General features: G+C 38.0%; 1 protein-coding gene across 1 annotated transcript in view; it reads right to left on the reverse strand.

Moving 5' to 3' along the window:
* Positions 1 to 366: 366 nt before the first annotated feature.
* Positions 367 to 21,724, reverse strand: part of SLC39A8 (solute carrier family 39 (zinc transporter), member 8) — a 75,741-nt gene continuing 54,383 nt past the window's right edge. The window contains exons 5-7 of the mRNA XM_008580942.1: positions 4,075 to 4,282; positions 3,694 to 3,878; positions 367 to 1,719 (exon numbers count right to left, since the gene is read on the reverse strand). Of these exons, the coding sequence (XP_008579164.1) occupies positions 1,570 to 1,719; positions 3,694 to 3,878; positions 4,075 to 4,282 (543 nt within the window). The 3' untranslated portion in view covers positions 367 to 1,569. The remainder of the gene's footprint in view (positions 1,720 to 3,693; positions 3,879 to 4,074; positions 4,283 to 21,724) is intronic.

Below are 21,724 nucleotides of genomic sequence, written 5' to 3' on the forward strand. Positions count from 1 at the left end.
AAAGTTGTTTACTATTTGGTGAAACAATTTTTTTAATTGTCAGTCATAAAGTGAAATACACATTAACATACATGTTAAATATTAATTAAATCTGCATGGCTGCTATGTGAAAACATTTTATGGTCTGTAGGAAAATGTAATTCCTGAGATTATTGTTGACTTTTACCAATAATTTTCCTCACTGTCAAAACATCCTTCCTTAAATGACTTAGGAGTGTGGATTGGGGTTATGATGTTCAATTTTAGACCAATTTTCTATGCCTCTCAAATGAGTAAATAGGCTCTATCTTCTAAAAAAGGTAGAAAAATAACCACGGTGTGCTGAATTTTTTTTTCCCAAGGTATACCATTATTGTTGACTTTTACCAATAATTTTCCTCACTGTCAAAACATCCTTCCTTAAATGACTTGGGAGTGTGGATTGGGCTTATGATGTTCAATTTTAGACCAATTTTCTATGTCTCTCAAATGAGTAAATAGGCTCTATCTTCTAAAAAAGGTAGAAAAATAACCACGGTGTGCTGAATTTTTTTTTCCCAAGGTATATTATATAGAAAAATGTAGACTAAACACAAAATAAGTTTTTTCTGAATGACTCTAAATCACCCACAAGAACATACACTTTCCAATTAATCAGTCCTTGACATACAAGTACGGCAGTCCAGCTATTGTTTTTCATCTATTAAGATATTCTCTGCTAAGTAATTATGTATCTTGAAAAGTAAATTGCTTAAAATTACATTCAATTTGTTTCTCTAAACCAACATATTCTGACATTCACAAAGCAAACACATGGTATGCTGAAACTGAGCTATCACTTGCTTTACATAGTGTTCTGCCATTTGTAAGGGATGCAACCACAACATAAGTCACAAAGAAGCAAGTCTGGCTTTTTATAAATCTGGTAGAGTTTACACTTAAAGATAAACCTCTAAGCCTGAATGAAGAAGGATCAGCAAAACTTTATTTATATCCTAATTCATATTATTTTAGGATAATTTTCAAAACAATCTTATAAGTTCCTAATTGAAATATAAAACAGAATAAAAGTTGTGAGCAATCTTTCTTTCTTGGGTTCATTAAGGCTTTGGAATCATTTATATTGGTGTTGTATACATTTTGATTCTCTTTCACATTTTGATGTACTTGCTCTTGAAAGTGCTAGAACAAATTGAAAGAAAACCATTCTGAAACCACTTGAACGTATGATCCTACCACAGAGTTTTAAAAGCTTACACAACCTTTTATTTTTGTCTGGATCTACCTGTCTGCATGATTATAAAATGCATACCTTTTGCTTTGTGATGATTTTCTAATATGCATTAAACATTGAAAAATGGGTATTCACACCAAAGACACCCTATACCAGGCATTTCAGACTGAAACCAAAAATATTTTTAACAACAAATAATGGCCTATTTCACAAATCTGAAATCAATAATTAGTTTTCCTGACCTACAGTTGAAAACAAAATTATCTTTTAACTAAATAAGATTGGCTTTAAAATCCCTTTGGAGATGTTTTTATTTATTAAATGCCTTCATTAACAGCACCATCTTCCACTTCCTGTCACTCCAATTCAATTTCTCCTGCATACAAGGTAATGAGCAGAATGGCTGTGAACCCGGTTAGCATTCCAGCGTTCTGAATCATGAAGAAGGTGAAATCGGTTTTTCTTCCAGTTACCTTTTCTCTCAACATATCATTCATCTCTGGAAACTAGAAAGAAAGATATATTGTTAGATGACTGTTGCCATCTTGTGGTAAAACATAAAACAGTCATTTATAGATTTCGGTAGGGGGGAGTATGATCATTTATTTCAGATGTTTAAATGTTTTAGGATAGATAACATAATAGGAATCTCTCTCTCTCTCTCTCACTCTCTCTCACTCTCTCTCTCTCTCTCTAATTCTTTGCTCTCTGTGCTCTATCCACAACATTCTTTCCTTCCTTTCCTTCCTCAAAATCTTCACACCTAACACCAAGATCACAGGTTTGGGTCCTCATACTGACCAGCCACCCAAAAAGAAAACAAAACAGAACAAAACAAAAAGACTTCACACGTGCCATAACCTCTACCTGAACTCCTCTCCCTCCAATTTTTCAATGGGCTAAATCCTCCAGGTTCCATCTTTAATCATACTTTCCTGAAACACTTCCCTTAACCATTCCTAATTTATAATAGATCCTCCGTTATCATCTCTCATCATGCATACTGCTTTTCCTTTTATTTCACAGCATTTTTATTTAGTCGTCTGTGTGATTTTTTGGTGGTTTAATTTCTTCTTCCCCTCTTTCTAGATGGAAACCCTATGAATACAGGGACTGTGCCTATTTTGTTCACTCCAGGGTCCCCAGTGCCTTACAGACTTCCAGACCTGGTTAAGAAAATATATCAATAGTAGCTGATTAAATACACTTTTGGAAATAACTATATATTCAATTCCTGATTTCTTTGATTTGTTTCCTCTGCTTGCTCTATCCTCACAAAAATCATAAGGTTTTTAAATGAATTGTGCACTATTCTAGGATCGAAGACTATAACAATTTCATTACAGAGAAAGCAATTAAAACTTGAAATATTTTATTTAAAATCTACTCTTTCTCAGCAGACAACTTCTGCTAAAAAGGCTACATGAGGAGATCTGTAAATGCCAGCTTTTCAAAACATATTCCAAAATGATTGCTACATATGCTGTGGTGTATTGTACCAAACACCCGAGGTCGCCAGAATCCACAGTCAATCCATGTGCTTATCATAGAAAAACTGTTGCTAGAATAAAATGGGAGAAAGCTGTGAAACCATTATGAAAAAAGCGAAACTGCTGTAAGCAAATACAGCACCATTTATTAGTATTATTTTTTTAGACTGAATAACTCTAATATCTTCTGTTCTAATATCAGAGAAAAAAGTGACCACCTAGAATAAAGTTAGTGTGGGACATTAATTCAGTGATGAAAAATATAAATGCAGTCTGTTGTTGACCAAAACGTCGTTATGCAACATATGCAACTGTAATACATTCAGTTCCAAATGTAAAAGAAATATTCCTCAATTCATATACTAGCACATTCTCATCTTCTAGAAACTTTTCTATGATTCATTTGAAAACGCATGGGATATTTTCTGTCTTACACACACACAGTTACAAAGACATAAACCCAGCATAGTCATAAATATAGATATAAATACAAACTGACCCAAATTATTGTCAAATTTTAATCTCACCAAGTGTAGTATACCAGTTTTAGTTTAGTCCAAAAGGCTGTCACTGTTAGAACGTTGAAGTAACAAAATGCTATTCACTTTAACAAGTTATTCTTCTTCCAAATGTGACATCCTCACAAAAGAGGGAGAAAAATCCTATGGGGACTCACTATAACAGTAGATAAGGGTTACCACCTCAAGGCAAAAGGAGACCTAGGAAGACATCTCTACTTCAGCAGGAACAAGTCATTTCACCCTCCAACAATAAGATCGCAGATTAAAGAATCAATGAGAATGACTTTCAAATTATGATGAGTGCAATATAATCAAGAAGAGTCATCTGTTGAAATGGGATAGTTTTAAATTACAACAGAAACGTTTTCCCCACTATGGAAAGAGGAAGGTCACCCATAGTCAACTCATAACTCAGATGCACATTTCTAAATTGTAAATTAAAACAAAATTAAATTTTAAACTTTCTTACCATATCTGCCAGAGAAATATAGAGAAACATGCCTCCAGCAAGTGCAAATATAATATTTGGAGCAAAACTGTTGCCCACCAAAATGCCAAAAGCTAGCCCAACATAGCAGGAACACGCAGAAAGGAAGTTGAATAGCAAGGCTTGTTGAGTGCTCATCCCTGCATTAAGTAGGATCACAAAGTCTCCTGCAAAAAGAAGAAAATATCAAGTGAATAGTTTTTAACTATTTTTGGATAAGATCAAAGATAATCATCAATTTCCAACAATGGCTTCTTCATGTTAGTATATCAGCAGGATTTTAAGAGGGTGTCACCTCAAATGTCTCATTCCTCTGAAATCAAGAAGTAAGCTAATTTTAATATTTTGAGCAAAACCCCTTACCTAACTCATGAGGAAACTCCTCACACAGGATTGCTACAGAAGTACTGAGTCCCTGAAGAAGAGACAAGGTGCAGGAAGCCCCAATCGCTAGGCCATCGATGAAATTGTGGAGGGCATCGCTGACAGTTATCATCCAGGCAATTGTCCCTATTTCTGACAGTTTGGGCCCCTTCAAACAGGTACATGAACTTGAGTCCCTTTTTCCATCCTGTAAAATAGCAGAAAATCAATCAACATGATAACCAACATCTCTTGAAAATCTAAGAGACACAGAGAAGTAGGAGATGGTTATGTCTTGAGAGAGACAAATTGTTCCAACCGGAAGTCTTTCGTAGTGGATATGAAACCCTAATAATATATAACAGAAAAAAGAAAACTTATGGTAAGGAGAAAGGAAATTAACCAATTGACACACCTTGAACAAGCCACTTAACAGACATTTTACTTTAGCTTCCTCTTAAAACAATCCTTTTGACTTGTATGAACGAATTCTTACTACTGCCTCCCTAAAGTGTAACAGATATTAACCTAAGAATTTGATTTAAACACCCAGTTTAAAATAAAGAAAGTTATTCAAAGACTAAATTTAAAGTCTTTTTTGTGTTACGATTTAAATGTGAAACCCACAACGAAAGCATGATGGCATCAAGGAATATTTACTCTCTTCCTTCTTATGCCAGTTTGTGACTGTGAGCAAGTTATCAGTTTCTCCAACTGTGAATGAAGGGAATGTACTAAGCGACTCATTTATTTTCCAACGACTTACTGAGTTTCCCCTGTGCCCCAGGTACTGTGCTGTGTGTTTAGGCTGTAACAAGTGGTTCTTACCAGCTCTAAATTTTAATGATTTTCTTAACTGTGAATGAAGGGAATGTACTAAGCGACTCATTTATTTTCCAACGACTTACTGAGTTTCCACTGTGCCCCAGGTACTGTGCTGTGTGTTTAGGCTGTAACAAGTGGTTCTTACCAGCTCTAAATTTTAATGATTTTCTTGGCAAATTTCATAAAGTGTGATTTAAGCAGGCTTGCCTTTACACTAACACTTCTTTCCATTTTGAAACAAAAATAAAAATAGAAATTCCACCACAGACCCTTTGTAGGAATATAGATTTCCACACAATTTATAAAACTGTACAAAATCAAATGACAGAAGCCAACTAAAGCATTTTCCAGAAGTCGTAGAAAGAAGATAATTAAATGCAAATTCATTTTTAAGTAGGAAAGCAGTTAGCAATTAACTGGAGAACATTTTATTCCTAATTCTCCTCCCCTCACCTCTACCTAAGTAGTTAATCAACATGTTGATTGAACATCTGCAATTTGTAAAACACTGTACTGAATGCTATGGGAAATACACGGAAGTGGAAAACACAGCTTTTATCTTCAAGAGGCGTATTTACATTGGAGAAAAAAGACATAAAGTATATGACTCAATTTTTTTTTGAAACGTGCAATATCTATTCAATAGAGAAGGGCTTACTTCAGAGCAATCATCTAAGAGTTTTTACATTTACTCCATCACTTGATTGCTCAAAACACTTCAGTGACCAACACTTTCAGATCTTGCAATACATCTTTTCACTGTTTCATTAGTCGCAAATCTGCATCTTTGGGGGATAATTTTTGTTTGCAGACACAGCCGAAAGTCATTTGGAGCAAATAAATTCTTAAATTAATATGGAAAGAATGGGGGACTTTAGTAGTCATCATCGTCATCATCATCATCATTGTCATTATCACCATCAGTGTAGTTGTAATAAAAATAGTAATAGCAAAAGCATACAGTATTTATTATGTGCTAGGCACTGTCCTAAGCACTTCAGAGACTTCATCCATTTAGAACAATTCTATGAGGTCAGCACCACTATTATCATTATTTTATAGCTGAGGAAATAAAAGCACAGAAAAATTGTTGAACTTACCCAAGGATACAAAGGAAATAAGTGGGCTTTTTTAGTAACTGTTTTACTACCCCAAGCTTATGGGAGAGGGGAACTTTTGCTTGTTATAGAATCTGAAGGCAATTCATAAAGTAAATTCCCCCTCTCCTCGAAACTCCTTGAACACTTGAAGCAGTGTTGAAATAAATGTCTAATCTCCTTTATTTAGAAAAGCAAATCTCATCTGCATAAATAGAATTCCACCTTATCTTAAAATGTGGCCTTTTTAATTCACAGACATATCTTAAATGCACAACATAATAAACGATCATAGTTTAGTCCATGTCAAATGGGTAGCTAGGGTCAAAAAAATGCCCCAGAGCAGGCCACAACTACTTCTGAAGGAGAAACAAAGGTGGTCATGGGAAAAGCCACAGAGGAAGTGACCTGGGCTTTGTAAAAACTTACTGCCAAGGTGCACTTAATAGGACTATTTTGAATTAAAACATTTGTTTTCATCTTCCAACTTGGTTTATCTAATCACATATTTATAATTTCCTTATTTACTTGCAATAATTCAGGAAAAGACTACAGAACTACTTGACTATCTGATATTACATATAGAGTCTGTATACAAACACCCTAATTCTGCAAAATAAATTAATATATCAGGCATGATAATACCTCACATTAGCTGTATGAGCGTAGGTCCCAAATGATACTGTTGGGTGGGTTAAGAGTTACACATTTTTAATAGTTTTGGAACAAACCAAAGATGGCAAACATTCCCAACGCATTATTTTATAATTCACTTGGAACTAAATCACTGAGCCAAGAAAACATTAAATTCAAATTCCTCTAGTTAAGTTAGTGAATATCCCTCTCTCTGCCTTTCTTTTTTCATTTTGTTTGTGACTGTTGCTGTGGCTTGCTTGCTTCTTTGTTTGACTTTTACTCTAAATGTGGGAACCCTTCTATCCTCAGCCACGATGAGGTGACTCAATCGAGTGAAAAGGCCACAAGTCTGAAACCCAAAACTGAGTTCTGGCTTCGCTCTGACAAAAATTACTATGTAATTTTCAGCCAGGCTCTTAACACCTTTCACCTTAGTTATCGGTGGAAATGAAAGTCAAAGCTACGTGTAGCGTAGTCAGAATGCGGAGAGAAAAAATATCATGTGCCAAAGTTATAAAAGTAGAGAGGAGACTCGGTAGACTCCCAATGGAATAAATATGGAGAGGAAAAGTACAAGAAAAAGTACTAGGAATGGAAATAGACAAAGCAAGTGCGCTCTCTGCAGAACAGTGTAACCAGGAGAGGAAAAGGGGGCTGAAAGGCAGGAGGGGCGGGGGAGAGAGGACGGGACAGACAGACAAGGAGGGTGGGAGGAGGGCAAGGAGCTGGGGAGAGAAAGAAAACAAGAATGAGGAGGAGGAGCAGGGAGAGGAACAGACGGAGGACGGCTAGGATGGGGACGACTGAGGAAAGAAACAGGAGGGACTCTACGATCCCCCAGGAGGACGCGGGTCATAGAAACGCGGTTTACTCCTGCAAGAAAATACTTTGCTGAGTAGAATAGATGATGAATGAATGCCTACATTTTTCCACATGTAAAGCTATCCAGACACTACCCAACACTATCCAACATAGTGTTGAAGTAAAAAAGTTATACAGCAGCGTGCCTAGTGGACACCGTTTTGTAAAAATAATATTATAATTCTATGGTGGTCTAGGTGCAAATATATTTGGAAAGATAAATACAAAATTGCTTGCCGTGGTTCTCCCTGGGAGATAGTATTATGGATAATTTGGTTTTGGGGTTTTTGTGTTGTGTTTTTTTTTTTTTTTTTTTTTTTTTACTTTTATCTTTCTTGGGGTGTTCTGGATATTTTTTTACATTCGTGATGTATTTGAATACTCAGAAAACAAAACAATAATGCCATAAAGGGCAAGGAATAAGAAACAGCAAGAAAGAAAAGTGAACCCGTGAGGACTCGGAAGCTATTGGTGAGGATGGAGCTGGTGAAGCAGGTTGCCTGCCAGGCTTGGTTTGCATTGAAGAGAGGCTGAACTGTCCCCGTCACCCCAACAAAGCGAACCTTTTTTTGTTTACTTAATGGCTTCAGAGAGCAGCATGAGCACAGTCAGACCTCATTTCTGCATGGGGGGAGGCAGGATGAGCCACGACTAATGAGAATGGTTTCAAGGCTTATTGTCTTCATGTTTTATTAATAAGAAGGCAAATACAGGCAATCATTGCAGGGAAAGGTTAAATTCCATATCCCATTGCTAATGCTGAAAGAATTTTGCAGAGGAAGGGTTCTGGTAAAAAATGAAAACCAAGCTAAGAAGGAAAGTAGCAACCCCGCAGAAAACATAGTGATTGCAAAATTAAGTATAAATGACAACAAATGGAAGATGAAAATTATATACAAATAAACGTATAAAAGCTATGCCCATAAAAGAAAAATTAGTGTAATATAAGTAAGAGTAATAAAATATCACTTTGAAAGGCTGTAAATGAAAGGGTGGGAGTGAGAGTTAAGGAAAGTAGAACTAAAATGCGAGCTAGTTTAATGATTAGAGGGCACAGGCCTTGGCATCAAGTGGACCTAAATTTAAGTAATAGCCCTGCCATTTAACAGCTCTGTGCCCTTGGGAAAGTTACTTGGCATCCCTGAGCTTCAGATTGCTTATCTGTAGAAGGCAGAAAATAATACCTACTTTTCACTGGATTGTAGTGATTAAATGAGATGTTTATAAATCACTAAGTGCTCCATGAATGATCACTGTTACGTCACACAAAGTGCAGATGAACACAGCATTATTACAAGGAAGAAAACCAAAAAATCCCCAGGAGTGTGTTAGAGAAAATACTTATCATATATGATCCTTGAATATATTCAGCAACCTACTGACCAAGATAACTGGAGAAAAAAGGAAGAAAAATTTAATCTACAAAGAAAGAGCTTTAAAAAAGTGGGTGGGCACAGAGACTTGGTAGAAAGAAAAGAAGAAAAAAATTAACAAGGATGCATGAGCTTGGGCGTAAATATGCTCTTGAAGAAACCCAACTACTAAAGCTCAAGGTGTAGGAAAGAACAAGGAGATTAATTAGCCAGAAAGTAAGACCCACTGTGAAAAGTATGAAATCTGAGTTAATAGGTTTATATGAACCAGATAGTTGACTGGGTATGGGAAGAAGGGAATCTGAAAGATGTAAAGTAGTAATAGAAGTATCTTACATACACACAGCACTTCACAGTTTACAAAACCTTCTTCTGACTTTTACAACATCCTCATGAGTGAAACAGGACAGACATCGGTGGGTATCCTAATTTTAGAGATATGGCAAATGATAACCCAAGAATAGAAATGACTTGCTCAAAGTCATACAAGAGGTGTTGGGATTAAACTGCTTAATTATTTGCTAAGCATCTATTTTACAGCAGGAAAAAACTGTGCTAAGAACTGAGGACAGATGTATAAATAAAAGAATTCCATCTTCTTGGAATTCCTAGTCCAGAAAGGAACATCCAGGACTCAAACAGGCCTGTGATAACAGCTCCCATTTGCCCTTCCAAAACGACTGTCCACTCCCTCGTTCTGCCCTCTGTCTTGAGGCTGTCCTGAATGGGCTACCTCTACAGGCTCCTTATTCTCTGGTTTCTATTTGAGATTGACCATTGGGGAGTACTGGCAGGGGTTCAGGGGGAGGAAGGAGGCAGAGGTCAGGGTCTTTATTCCTTGGGTGCCCCTGCGTGGGCTCATCTCAGACTGTCCATGAGCCTCAGATGTAGGTCACAGCTCCTCTCGAGACAATTCCCTTTCCAGGTTCTTGTAACTGCTCCCTCCCCTCCATCTTTGGGGTCTAGAGGTGGTAACAACTTTGCAGCTACTGATCCCTGGTTCATGCATTACCCCTTGTGGTTCTCTTATACCCTGTTCACACCTTATGAATAAATCCTGCTCAAGTCGTCCTAATTTGAGTGTGCCATTTTTTTGCTTTTGGGACCCTAACTCACATAATCACTGGGGCTGGAAGTGGCCATAGGAAACTGACCCCCAAGATGGGATATTTTGATTGGGTTTTTTAAAAATTCAAAGTATGGAGGAAATGGGACATGGGTTACCCATAAGGTGGCTGCATTCACAAGCCAAGCCCAGAAGTGCTCTCTGCAAGGTCCAGGCTGTGTTGCAAGTTTTCCTGCCATTTGGTTCTTATGACCCAGAAGAACCAATGGAATTGGAAGAGTCTGTGGCAGACAGAGGTACTACAAAGAGTTTCTGGCAAGCTCTGATCATATCATCACTGTGCAGACCCCTACAATTTTAGGGTAAAACCATGTCCTCTTTTGCCACTAACTATTCTTTTTTTCAAAAGCATTTCCTTGCTTGTTCAAGGATCTGCAGAAACTGATCTTCTGCCCATGGGACACTAAGTGATCATGTGATCGTGCCCAACTGGGTTTTATCTGATCCAGCAAACCATAAAACCAGGTGTTCACATAAGCTTTTCATTATTAAATTGTGCATGCAAGAACGGTCCCACACAGGTCTTGAAGGCGCAAGTAGATTGCAATAGCAGGTGATTCGGATTCTCATAGTATCTATCTTAACATTTCATCTCTTTTCCTTAAAATGATAATTAAGACTTCATGGGGAGTTCCCTATAGCCAGTTAACTGTGCAAGAACGGTCCCACACAGGTCTTGAAGGCGCAAGTAGATTGCAATAGCAGGTGATTCGGACTCTCATAGTATCTATCTTAACATTTCATCTCTTTTCCTTAAAATGATAATTAAGACTTCATGGGGAGTTCCCTATAGCCAGTTAACTGGGGACAGATCTGTAAGAGTGCCAGCACCAGCCAGCTATACAACCTTACTCACAATGAACCTAAAGTACAGTGATAAAGGAATCCTCCAAGTGGACAGAACATTGAGTGAAATATCTGATTTTCCACTTCCTGTAAAAGAATGGCTTGAGTTATAGATCTACACTAACTCACGGGTGGGTACTAAAGAGTTGGCCAGTTGGTCAGAGACTTTCAAAAGACAAAAATTGGAAAACTAGTGGCAAAGAGACCTGGAAAGAAATAAATGGATGGAACTCTTTTCATAGGCACAAAGCGTGAAGCTAATTGTGTTCCACTAAATCTATAATAGGCTATCAAAGAGGATAGCCTCAATAATAAAGTGAACAAGACCTGAGAGCAAATGTCACTCAGTATCTTTCATCAGCCATCTCAATGTTTGCCTAATGGGCCCACGTACAAAGTTCCAGAGTGGTGGAGAGGGAGGCTATTCACAGGTTCAGTATTCTTTTCCTCTACCAAGGGTGATCTGACTTTCCAGCACTAAAGAAGGCCCAACCTATCAAAAGCGAGTGCCAATGCTGATCCCCTAAAAAGGTATCATTGCCCAGCAGGGCAAGAGGACCCAGCTGGCTATATTTGGCAGCAGGATGATTACATTGGATCCCTCCTATAGAAAGAGGCTACTCTTTGAACTCACAAAGATAGACATATATGATACATGCTTTCCCTGCCTTCAGTGCTTCTGCAAGTGCCATCATTCATGGATTGATAGACAACCCAGGTCTCCTATAAAAACTGCCTCCAATTCATTTTTCAGAAAAGAAAGTGGGACAATGAACTCAATACAAAAAATTCATAGATCATATCATTTGCCCCCTCATAGAAGCAACCAGCTTGATAGAACTGTGGAAAGTCTTGATGGAGGCTTGGCCAGGGTGCATGCCAAGAGACAACACCCTGAGGGGTTGAAGTTCTGTCCATAGATTACACCAGAAGCCAAATATTTGGTACCATCTCTGCTATAGAGGATGCATAGCTCCAGAAACCAAAGGGTGCAGATGAAAGTGTCCCATCTTATTTTTATACTCAATAACCTACTTGAATAATTCTTACTTCCTGTCCCCAAGACTTTGAACATGGCAGGTCTGAAGGTCCTAATGTCCAAGAAAGTAGCACTTTCACCAGGAAACATGGTCATTTTCTGATTCAGTGGAAGCAAAGACTAACCTTTGGCAATTTGAGGTTCTGCCCCTAAACCAACAATTAGATAGGAAGTCACTCTATTGGCTAGGATAATGGCACCCAGTGATCAAGAGGAAATTGATTTTCTGCTACAGAATGAGGACAGGGACAATGCTTAGAACTCCGGGAATTCAGTGGGACACCTCTTAGTACTCTCTTCCCAACAGTTCCAGTTAAGAGAGAACAGTAACAACTCAATAAAAACAAGACCACCAAGGACTCAGATCACACAGGAATGAAGGTTTGGGTCACCCCAACTGTAAAAGGACCCATCCAGTCAAAGTGATGCCAGACAGTGAGGTAAACATAGAATGCATACGGAAGGTGGCCCCTGTACCAGCTTAGGCCTGATGACCAGCTATGGAAGTGAAGGGAAGCTATAATTAATGTTCTTTAATTGTATCTTTTCTCCCCCAACACTTCCACCAGTATTTTATATAAAGAATACTGGTGGTGGCCAACATTTTAGTTTCAGGTTGCAATATTACTAAAATGACATCACACAGGGACGATATGGCAGTTGATGGGATTTTGTGTATTCCCTGCGTTGGGCACATGCACTTTTTACCCACATGAGGGATGAGAGTGGAGGTTAAGAAAAAAAAAGGTGTAGAATATTCCAGAAATCTTTTATTTCCCTTCCAGATCCACTTTCTACCCTTCTTCTCTCAGTTCTCTGCCCCATAAGACCTGTATGAACTCTATCAAAGGGCTCCCAAGCCCCTGGCTTCCAGTTGGCTCCAGACCAAGAGCAATAACATAAAAGTAGATGGAAGAAGAGGGAGATCAGGACATTGATTCCCTGGGTCCCTCCTTAAGGGGTAACCTAGGCTGTCTGTGTCCCCAGTTAAAGATCACTGCTCTACTTACAGTGGCTTTCTGTACGAGATGGAGACGAGCTCCTTTTAGGTTCCAGTAACTCCTTCCTTCCCTTTCCCTCTGGGCATGGGCTGTTGATAGCTCCACTGTTACTACCCTCAGGTTACTGCACTCTCCCCATGGCTCACCTACACCCCATCCAGAGTTTTATAAATTGTCCCTCTCTACTTATTATTGTCTTTATTTGAGTATGCCATCTCTTTCTGGAAAGGACACAACTGATTCAAAGTCTAATGCTCATTCCAAAGCACAACACTCACAGACTCCGCATATACTACTAAATATGTGTTAATAGGAAAGGTAACAGAAAAGATTAGATAGACATAAATATATTATGAAGAATTAAAGGCACTCTACAAATGTAAAATTTTGATAGGCTTTGCTTTTATGACTAGATTTTCTAATGATTTCAATGTTTATACTTTGTAGCTGGTGGTTTCTTGGTCCTTCCTCCAGCCCTGAAAGTCAGTCTCAGCTCACTACAACCAAAATGAAACTTCATATGAGAAAGGAAAAAACAATTTTATATTTAATACACATAACCAAACATAATTCAAATGTACTCAGTCTTCCATCATTTGGTTTCAGGAAAATCTCAAAACTATTTCCAAACTCTCTTTCCTAATAAAAATAACTAATAACAAGAAAATAACAATTTCTAGAAACCTAGAAAATTGTTTTCTTTCTCTCCAACCCTTCTGTGAAATGTGAGTAAAATTGTTCTGGTCTTTAGGAATTGAAATGATTGTCTTTCATTTTCAGTTTGGGACCATAGCATTTTACCGCCTGAAAAAATAATAATTTAGGAGAAAGCTGAGGGGTTTTCAAGAAATCTGCTACCATTTTCCCAATGAATTTAGAGTATATACTAATTAAATATTTACAGTTGTCCTAATGGACTATTTACACCACTCTAAAAGTTGCCTCCTGTTGCTACGGATGGGGATAGCATTAATGCTCTGGTACATTCGGGAAACAGGATGTCATTTCTTGTAAAAGCCTGTATAACGTTCTCCCCAGCCCACACAACTCTCATTGTCACTGAGAAGTCTTAAAGGGAGTCAGGAGGCACCAGGAAATTGGTTAAGTTTTAATGTAAGTCGAAGAAATCAGTTACTGGGATCCTGAAAAGTACTGTTCCCAAAATATAGGTGTATCTACACTGCTCAGCATCAAGGCTTCCAGAATCATTCAGACGAGCAAGCAGGGGGCAGGATGGGGTGTGTGGAGGAACTGACCCCATGTAGCCACTGCCTGTTTGTTGTGTCCTCAACATTTGGCAGAGTTATGTCAAGAGCTGAAATATAGAAGATCCCACCCAATGTACCACAGTGATTGATTGACTAGCCCTGCAAAAGAAGAGGGAGTGCTTCCTGTTGACAGAGAAGGTCTAGAAGCACAAGCTTCCTAGGGCAAGAAGCTCAGGAAAAGTGATAAGAGGCAGAGAATGACAGATGACCAGGTAACCACGGCCATCATGACAGGCGGCAATTAGGACCACAGTGGGAGTGTTGAGAAATACACAAGCTGCTGGCAGAGAAGAAAGTGAACAACACAGAGACAGAAATAAAAAGCCATTCTCTGTGAGGTGCAACCAGCCCCTGGTCTGTATTTCAATAGTTCAGAACAACAGAGGCCATCTCCACCCTGTATGAGGAGAGTGAGGGGAGGGAGCCACACAGCGGGTATGGTTACCAGGACCTTGTCTCCCCTTAAAGATGTCACCACGTCACTTTGAAATTTTATAGAGGGGATTTGAGCAGGAAAGATACAGGATACACGACTAGTGCACAGAGCAGTAATAATGATAATATCAGTAGTAATAACAGCCTCCCTAGCATTCTCACTCACTATGTTTCCAGTGCTGCTCCATTCATTCTACATATACCAAGTCATCTAATCTTCACAACAACCCTATGTGGTTATAATCCCCATTTTACAAATGAGGAAACAGAGAAAGGTTAAGTAGCTTGGTCACACCTCTAGAAAGAAGCAGAGACAAGTTTTGAGACCCCATGCCAAACAAGTAAGCATGTGAGGGAGGGGCAGACCAGATGGCACAGATGGTTACAGAGCGAGGTCAAGGGTTCAGATCCCCTTACTGGCCAGCTGCTGAAAAGAAAGAAAGCTAGGACACGCAGGGTTTTATTTTCTGTATTGTTTGCTTCTGTTCACCCAGTGTCTAGCACTGGAGGCACTCAGTAAGTATTTGTTGATGGAATAAATAAAGGTATAGTGACAGTAAAAGCACATTTTTTCTCATGACATCTTCACAAATCATCGTCCCATGAAGCATCTATTCCAATGTTTCCAAAGAGCAAACACATGGACATTTACACACAGTGTGGAAAGGGTGTACATAAAAAAGTTCATTAATCAATTCCAAATTGATTCGTCTATACAATAGAAAACTCAGAAAGTGAAGAGGTGTTTTAGTTGCATTTATTTGTTAATTCTTAGTGAGTGAAAGTTGTGGAGCTTTTGCTCCTGGAGGACAGGTTTTGGGGGGTTTTGTTTGTATTGTTTTTCATTTCAGCCAAGAGTTTAGCGGTGGGTATTCAATAAACTTTTCTTCTAAATAAATGGGACCGGGGGAAGGGCACTGTTGTGCTGCACTGAATGGAAAAGTAAAATACCAAAATCACACTCCAGTCAACCAATTTCAGAGGGCTTCCCCTCGATCCCAGTGATTGAGGCAGAAAATTTTTATCAGCAGTCATCTTTCATCTAACTCTGTAAGACACATTTTTCAGAAGATTGTTGGGGGCGGGGCATGAAAATAAAAATAGTAGCGACAAAGGCAATGAACTTGTTTAATGCTTATTGCGTGTAAAGTACTCTCCCAAATGCCTGATTACAGAGGCAGTAAATGAACATATTAGAGGTAAGGACTTGACCAGATCCAAACCACACAGCTAGAAAATGGAAAAGCCAGGACTTGAACCCAGACTATCTGATTCCTAAGCCCATGTAAAAAAAGGTCAAGAGACTGCTCAAAAGAATTGATTTTTTTCAGATAATCTCTGAGTTCAGTAGTTTATCACTGTGAAAGTTGGTTATACGAATTAGGTCACTCTTGTCATACCCAAACTAAAATTGGAGTAGAGGGGTCAGGAGGAAAAAGCACTCGACACAGCAGTTGCTCAAGAAGAATTTTCTACAAACTCAGCTGGTGAAACAGCCTGCTGTAACCCTAAGACTAGTTTTGACCTAACACCTACTGAAACAACGTGCCATGACGCTAAGACTAATGTTCCTTACCACTGTCACTCACCCGTGAAAGCCTGCCAACTCCCCAAAACTTTGCTAGTGCCAGTGAGCTTTCTTTCAAGATAATAAGTAATATTCCTCTCTCTACCAAAACTCCCAGACTTTTCTTTGTTCCTCAGACATACCAGAGACAACCCTGGTCTGTGTGTGTGCAATCCTGTTTTCCCAAATAAAACAATCTCTTAGAAATTCATCTCTATAAAAGTCATTCATCTTGACTTTAACATGGATGTAATAATAGATTATTTTACTGCTATTTGCTGGCCTCCAACCTGGAAGTTGCCAGTGATTCAAGTACCTTGGATTGTGAGTAGAATACACTAAGCTGATATCCTAAGGTGTTCTGACATTTGCCAATAGTTCAGACACACTTCAAATAATATCTCCAATCATTGAGGGGAAAAAAACCCCACTATCCTTGAACTTTCAAATCTATTCTATTTAATCTGTTATGTACAGATTGCAAATGTGAGTGGAAAAAATATGGTTGCTTTCTTGGCCAGCCCTTCCTGATTTTGTTTCACTTGATAAAAGGTAATTTTAGAACCAAAGGCTTAATTAGATCACCAATACTATTTAAATGTTAGAACACAGTAATGCTTACCTTGAAGGATTTCTGTCTAGAATTTTCTCCAATGTCATTTATACCAGCATCCACTGTGTACTTGCTACTCTTGACTGTCTTTCTGTTCTTAAAATCCACCAAATTCTTTCCAACCCTAAGGACTTTTCACCAGCTGCTTCCTCAGCCATAGCTTTCTTATTACTAAACTTGGCATGGACAACTCCTTCCTGTAATTCAGATTTTAGCTTAAATGTGCTCTCCCTAAAGAGGTCATACCTGACCACCCAAATTAACATAGCGATCCAGACATCAACACACCACCACATTTTAATTCCCTGCACAGCATTTGTAACCCTATGACAACAGGCTGTGTGTCCCTCTGGAATGAACCAGAGTGCCAGAGAGCAGGAACACTTTCTGCCTAGTTTGCTATAGTATCTCCAGGGTGTAGAACAGAGCCTAACACTTGGCAAGTTATCACTGGATACATGATAAGTGAATGAATGATGGGATGACTGACTGGATACCATCTTCCTGCTCTCGGAGCAGGTTATAACTCAGAATATGAAATGTTACCACAAATATATCATGGAGGCCCAGTTTAAGACTGCCATTATTGTTTCAATACAAAAGTTGCACAGGTTTGGAATTTTGGTCAAAGTCACAAATGTTATAAAAAAAAAAAAACCAGAGAAAATATAGACTATTTCTACAATATTGATGCCTGCCCAATAAAGAATTTTTGCGATTCTATTTTCCAAACGAATACAAAAGTTGCACAGGTTTGGAATTTTGGTCAAAGTCACAAATGTTATAAAAAAAAAAACCCAGAGAAAATATAGACTATTTCTACAATATTGATGCCTGCCCAATAAAGAATTTTTGCGATTCTATTTTCCAAACGCAAAACAACATCTAGGGGGCTGGCCGGTTAGCTCACTTGGTTAGAGCATGGTGTTATACACCAAGGTCAAGAGTTCGGATCCCCATACTGGCCAGCTGCAAAAAATTTTTTTAAAAAAACAACAAAATGTCTAAATTTGGGTATTTGTTTTTCAGCCTAGAAAACTAGTCATGATGATCGATCCCTCCTTTTAGTTTTTCCCATATGTATTTTATAACCTAGTAATAAAGGAAAATGAACTAGAAAGCATCAGACCAGAGACCTGAACGGTACACTGAACCTTCACAGGTAATTTTTGTTGGTGCTTTCTCCACTATTAAATGTTTCTGACTTTTATCCACCTTCACTGAGTTGCTGTAAAGCTTTAATAAGCTCATGTTCATTAAACTCTTTGATATTCCTAACTAAGAGATGATTCAGCAAAATAGAGTCTATTCTTTTTTTACTTTTAATGTTCTGATATCTAATTACAGATATCTGATACAGAAATAAAAAGTAGCAATATCCCAACCACTTCAAAAAGAATGGGGCTCTCACACTGGTGTCTCCTTTCTACTGATAAGAACTCAAAACTTATGATACTTCTGAATAAACTGGGCCACTGATTAGCACGGTGAGCAAAGTTAAAAGCAGCAGAAAGGCACCACTCAATTAAGATAAATGTAGTGGGTTAGAAATCTTGATTCTCCTTTGATCTTAGAATAGGATTTTTAGGTAATGAATGAAGGAGCCAAAAGATTCTTGAGTAGGGGACAAAAGTCCACAGATAAGGTTGGCAAAAGCCATCTAATCTATTCTAATTACTGTTTAGGGATGGGATTGTGTACTTTGACTGTTTTAGGTTGCTGGTTTGATTCCAACTGGAATGACTATTGACTAACCTACTGATTGTTCTTAAGATATGTTAAGGAACCGCTTGAATGCTGTTTAAATATGCTAAGGAAATTGCTGTAGGAAGTAATGTGGAAAAGAAAATGTTTACTAAGGACAAGCTGTTTGTTGGTGAATTAACCTAGCTTTTTACAAATTACATTCTGGAATGTCACATTGTTAATTTACTGCTGTTACAAGTTTTACATTGCCTGTTTTTATGTCCTTCTTTGATGATTGAATCAACTGATTTTTCTTGTGAAACTTCCTTGTCTTGTCAATAAAAAGAAAGGTTGATTTTGGTTCGGGGCTGCTCCCCTGATGGGCGGCAGTCCCTCCAGGTCTCATTGATGGTACTTTGAGTGAATTCTTTCTTTCTCTTTTTTCCGTCTTGGTTACACAGAGGAAAGTGTAACAGATAAATAAGGAGTCATTAATTTAATTGGATTGAAAATGTTAGAAAGGGACTGAAATTCCCTATTGAAAAAGCAGATGTATAGTAAAATCAAATTTTACCTCCCACGCAATGATCTTACGAGTGAGCACTTAAATTTTTCTTCAAATGCTTTCAATCCTTTTTTATTCACTGAGGTTATCAGTGAAGTACTAATGATTATAAAAGTGAGATTTGTGGGCTGGCCAGTTGGCTCAATTGGTTAGAGTACAGCCCTGTAATACCAAGGTCAAAGGTTTGGATCCCCTTACTGGCCAGCCACCAGAAAAAAGTGAGATTCGTAATCTGGACATTGGCCTCAGACATAAAACTGAATAGATATGATTATCGAGACAAATCAGTACCTGCATGTGTGCGTGTGTGCGTGTGCGTGTGTGTGTGTGTGAGAGAGAGAGAATCTGCTAACATTCTGCTACATAATGTAGTAACATCATACTCAAAAAGCACTTTGGCAATACCTCACTTCATCTGCAGAATGCTTTAGCTTTGTGCTTTCTAATCCTAAGAATACTAAGATCCTTATTTTGGATATACAGAATAAACCTAACATGGAATAATAGAATATAGAGTAAATTCTGCCTCTCCACGAGCTTCTTCAAGGGACATTTCATTGCAATAAATGGATTTCATTTACAACAATAATAAAACACTTCATCCTTTGGCAAATTTTCCATCATGCAATCCACCAAGTAAAGGTTACTCACCGGGTCTTGGTTCAGTATTCCCAAACTGCAGAAGGTAGCATGTAAAGAATAGAGCACAATATAAATATTTCTAAATGAGCAAACAGAAGAAGCTGAAGAAAAGAAAGAGGGCTATTTTAACAAGTCCAATAATTATGCAATGGACATCCTTTATAATGTAACCTTTTAAAAAAAAATCTCAATAAAGCTGATGTTAAAGATCCACCAGCTATATTTCGTTACTTATCCTGGTTTGCAACTGGGCTTTCTATACAGTTGAATTAAGCAACTCTTTCTGATGCCCAGAATAATTCACTTGAACCTCTTATGTTGTTCTCCTCCTTTTTCAGAAGAAAAATGCATTGGCATTCTTCTCAATTTTTTGTATCAATCAGGAAGCGTGACAGACCAACATAGCAATTCTTCATTATACTAATGGGGAAAAAATTAACTTGACATCAAGCTTCATTGAGTAAAACCTCACTAATTCTTCCAAATAGGAGTAAGTCCTGCTTGATTCATGAAAGCAATTTAGTATAGAACATGTTTAGATAAATGCACTTTTATTGCTTACACTAACAAACTGGGCTCCAGGAAGGATCAAGCACATGGTGTGGCCGAGGTCCTTAAGATCACCTGCCACAGTGCACAGATAAGTTTAATGGGCATTTCAATTACATTACAATAATGTGGTATTTCTTCAGATCATTTAAAAACTTTAGGTGCAATCTTACCGAAAAACTGTTTCAAAAGCAATTTTTATAGATGCTACCAAGATACCCCACAGCCCAACCTGTAAGCAAAATAGAACAAATCATAATTTATCAGCTATGGCAGAGTCAAAATTAACAAGGGTTCACCATGCGGGCAAAGTTCAACCCACTACAAGTTGGATTCTAAAAGTTCATTTTTAAGATAATGGTTAGAAATCAGAACTGATTAGAGCAAGGTTCCCATTAGGAAGTTAGTGTTATGGATACGGATCGAATATGGGTTTAGGATGAAAGAGGGGATGTCAGCATAGCTTTGCCATTTACTATCTCTGTGAACTTGAGTGACTTACTCAACTGAGTCTTAATTTACTCATCTGTGAATAGATTTAATACATGTTTCACAGGGCTGTTGCAGGAATTAAACATAACCATAGCTATAAAGTACCTACCACAGTGCCCTCTACTCTTACCCCCAGACATTTATGTTCTTTCTTCAAATATTTCTCTACATCAGAGAACATCAGCTGGCAGGTGACAGAGGAGCATCAGTGGGCTCATGGACACCTTTAAATTGTATGCAGAATTTAATGGGTCTGTAAATTCTTCTGTTGCAAAAGTTAACAGGCTTCATCAAACAGCTAAGGGGAATGATTAGGAACTGTCGTTCTGTAGGGACACTTCCCCAAATTTTTCAAAATTAGAAAAGGCCAGATGTTTAAGAACAATAATTGGAAGTATCCTCTGCCCCTAGGTTACTGTTTTACCCAATCTTATTAATCCAGCACCTTCCTACACATCCCTCAAGATGGGTAGAAGCATGATTTTTTCAGCAAAGCATCCATGATCACTGCACCAGCATCACTCCTCACCCCAACGTGGGCCACACTGTTGTCAGTACAGTGACTTGTGTACACCTCTACTATAGTACTTATCACACTATACAATAACCCATTTTTACGTATCTATAGGACCTTTAAGGAATACCAAGCTCCTGGTAGAAAAGTTGACAAGGTCATAAGAATTTTTTTCTCACAAAAATGGATTAATACTTAGATTTTATTAAAAGTAGTCATTTCAATTGATGCATGCAAATTAGGAAGCAACTTAGCTTTGTTGAAAGAACTTTGAGTGTAACAAATCTAAGCTCAAATCCTGACTCTAATGTTATTAGTCTCTTTGAAACCCAGTTTTCTCATCTGTAAAATAGAGATAATCACACCTACCCATCAAAGTTGTACGTGAATAATATTTGTAAAGTGTCATGTATATATTCCCGGCATGAAAGGCACCACCACCATCACACCACCATTATCGCTGCTGTTAGTTATTCAGGCATGACTGGTAAAATAAAACTAACATTCTGATCAAT

This window comes from Galeopterus variegatus, unplaced genomic scaffold (assembly GCF_000696425.1).
Source record: "Galeopterus variegatus unplaced genomic scaffold, G_variegatus-3.0.2 Scaffold88, whole genome shotgun sequence".
NCBI lineage: Eukaryota > Metazoa > Chordata > Mammalia > Dermoptera > Cynocephalidae > Galeopterus > Galeopterus variegatus.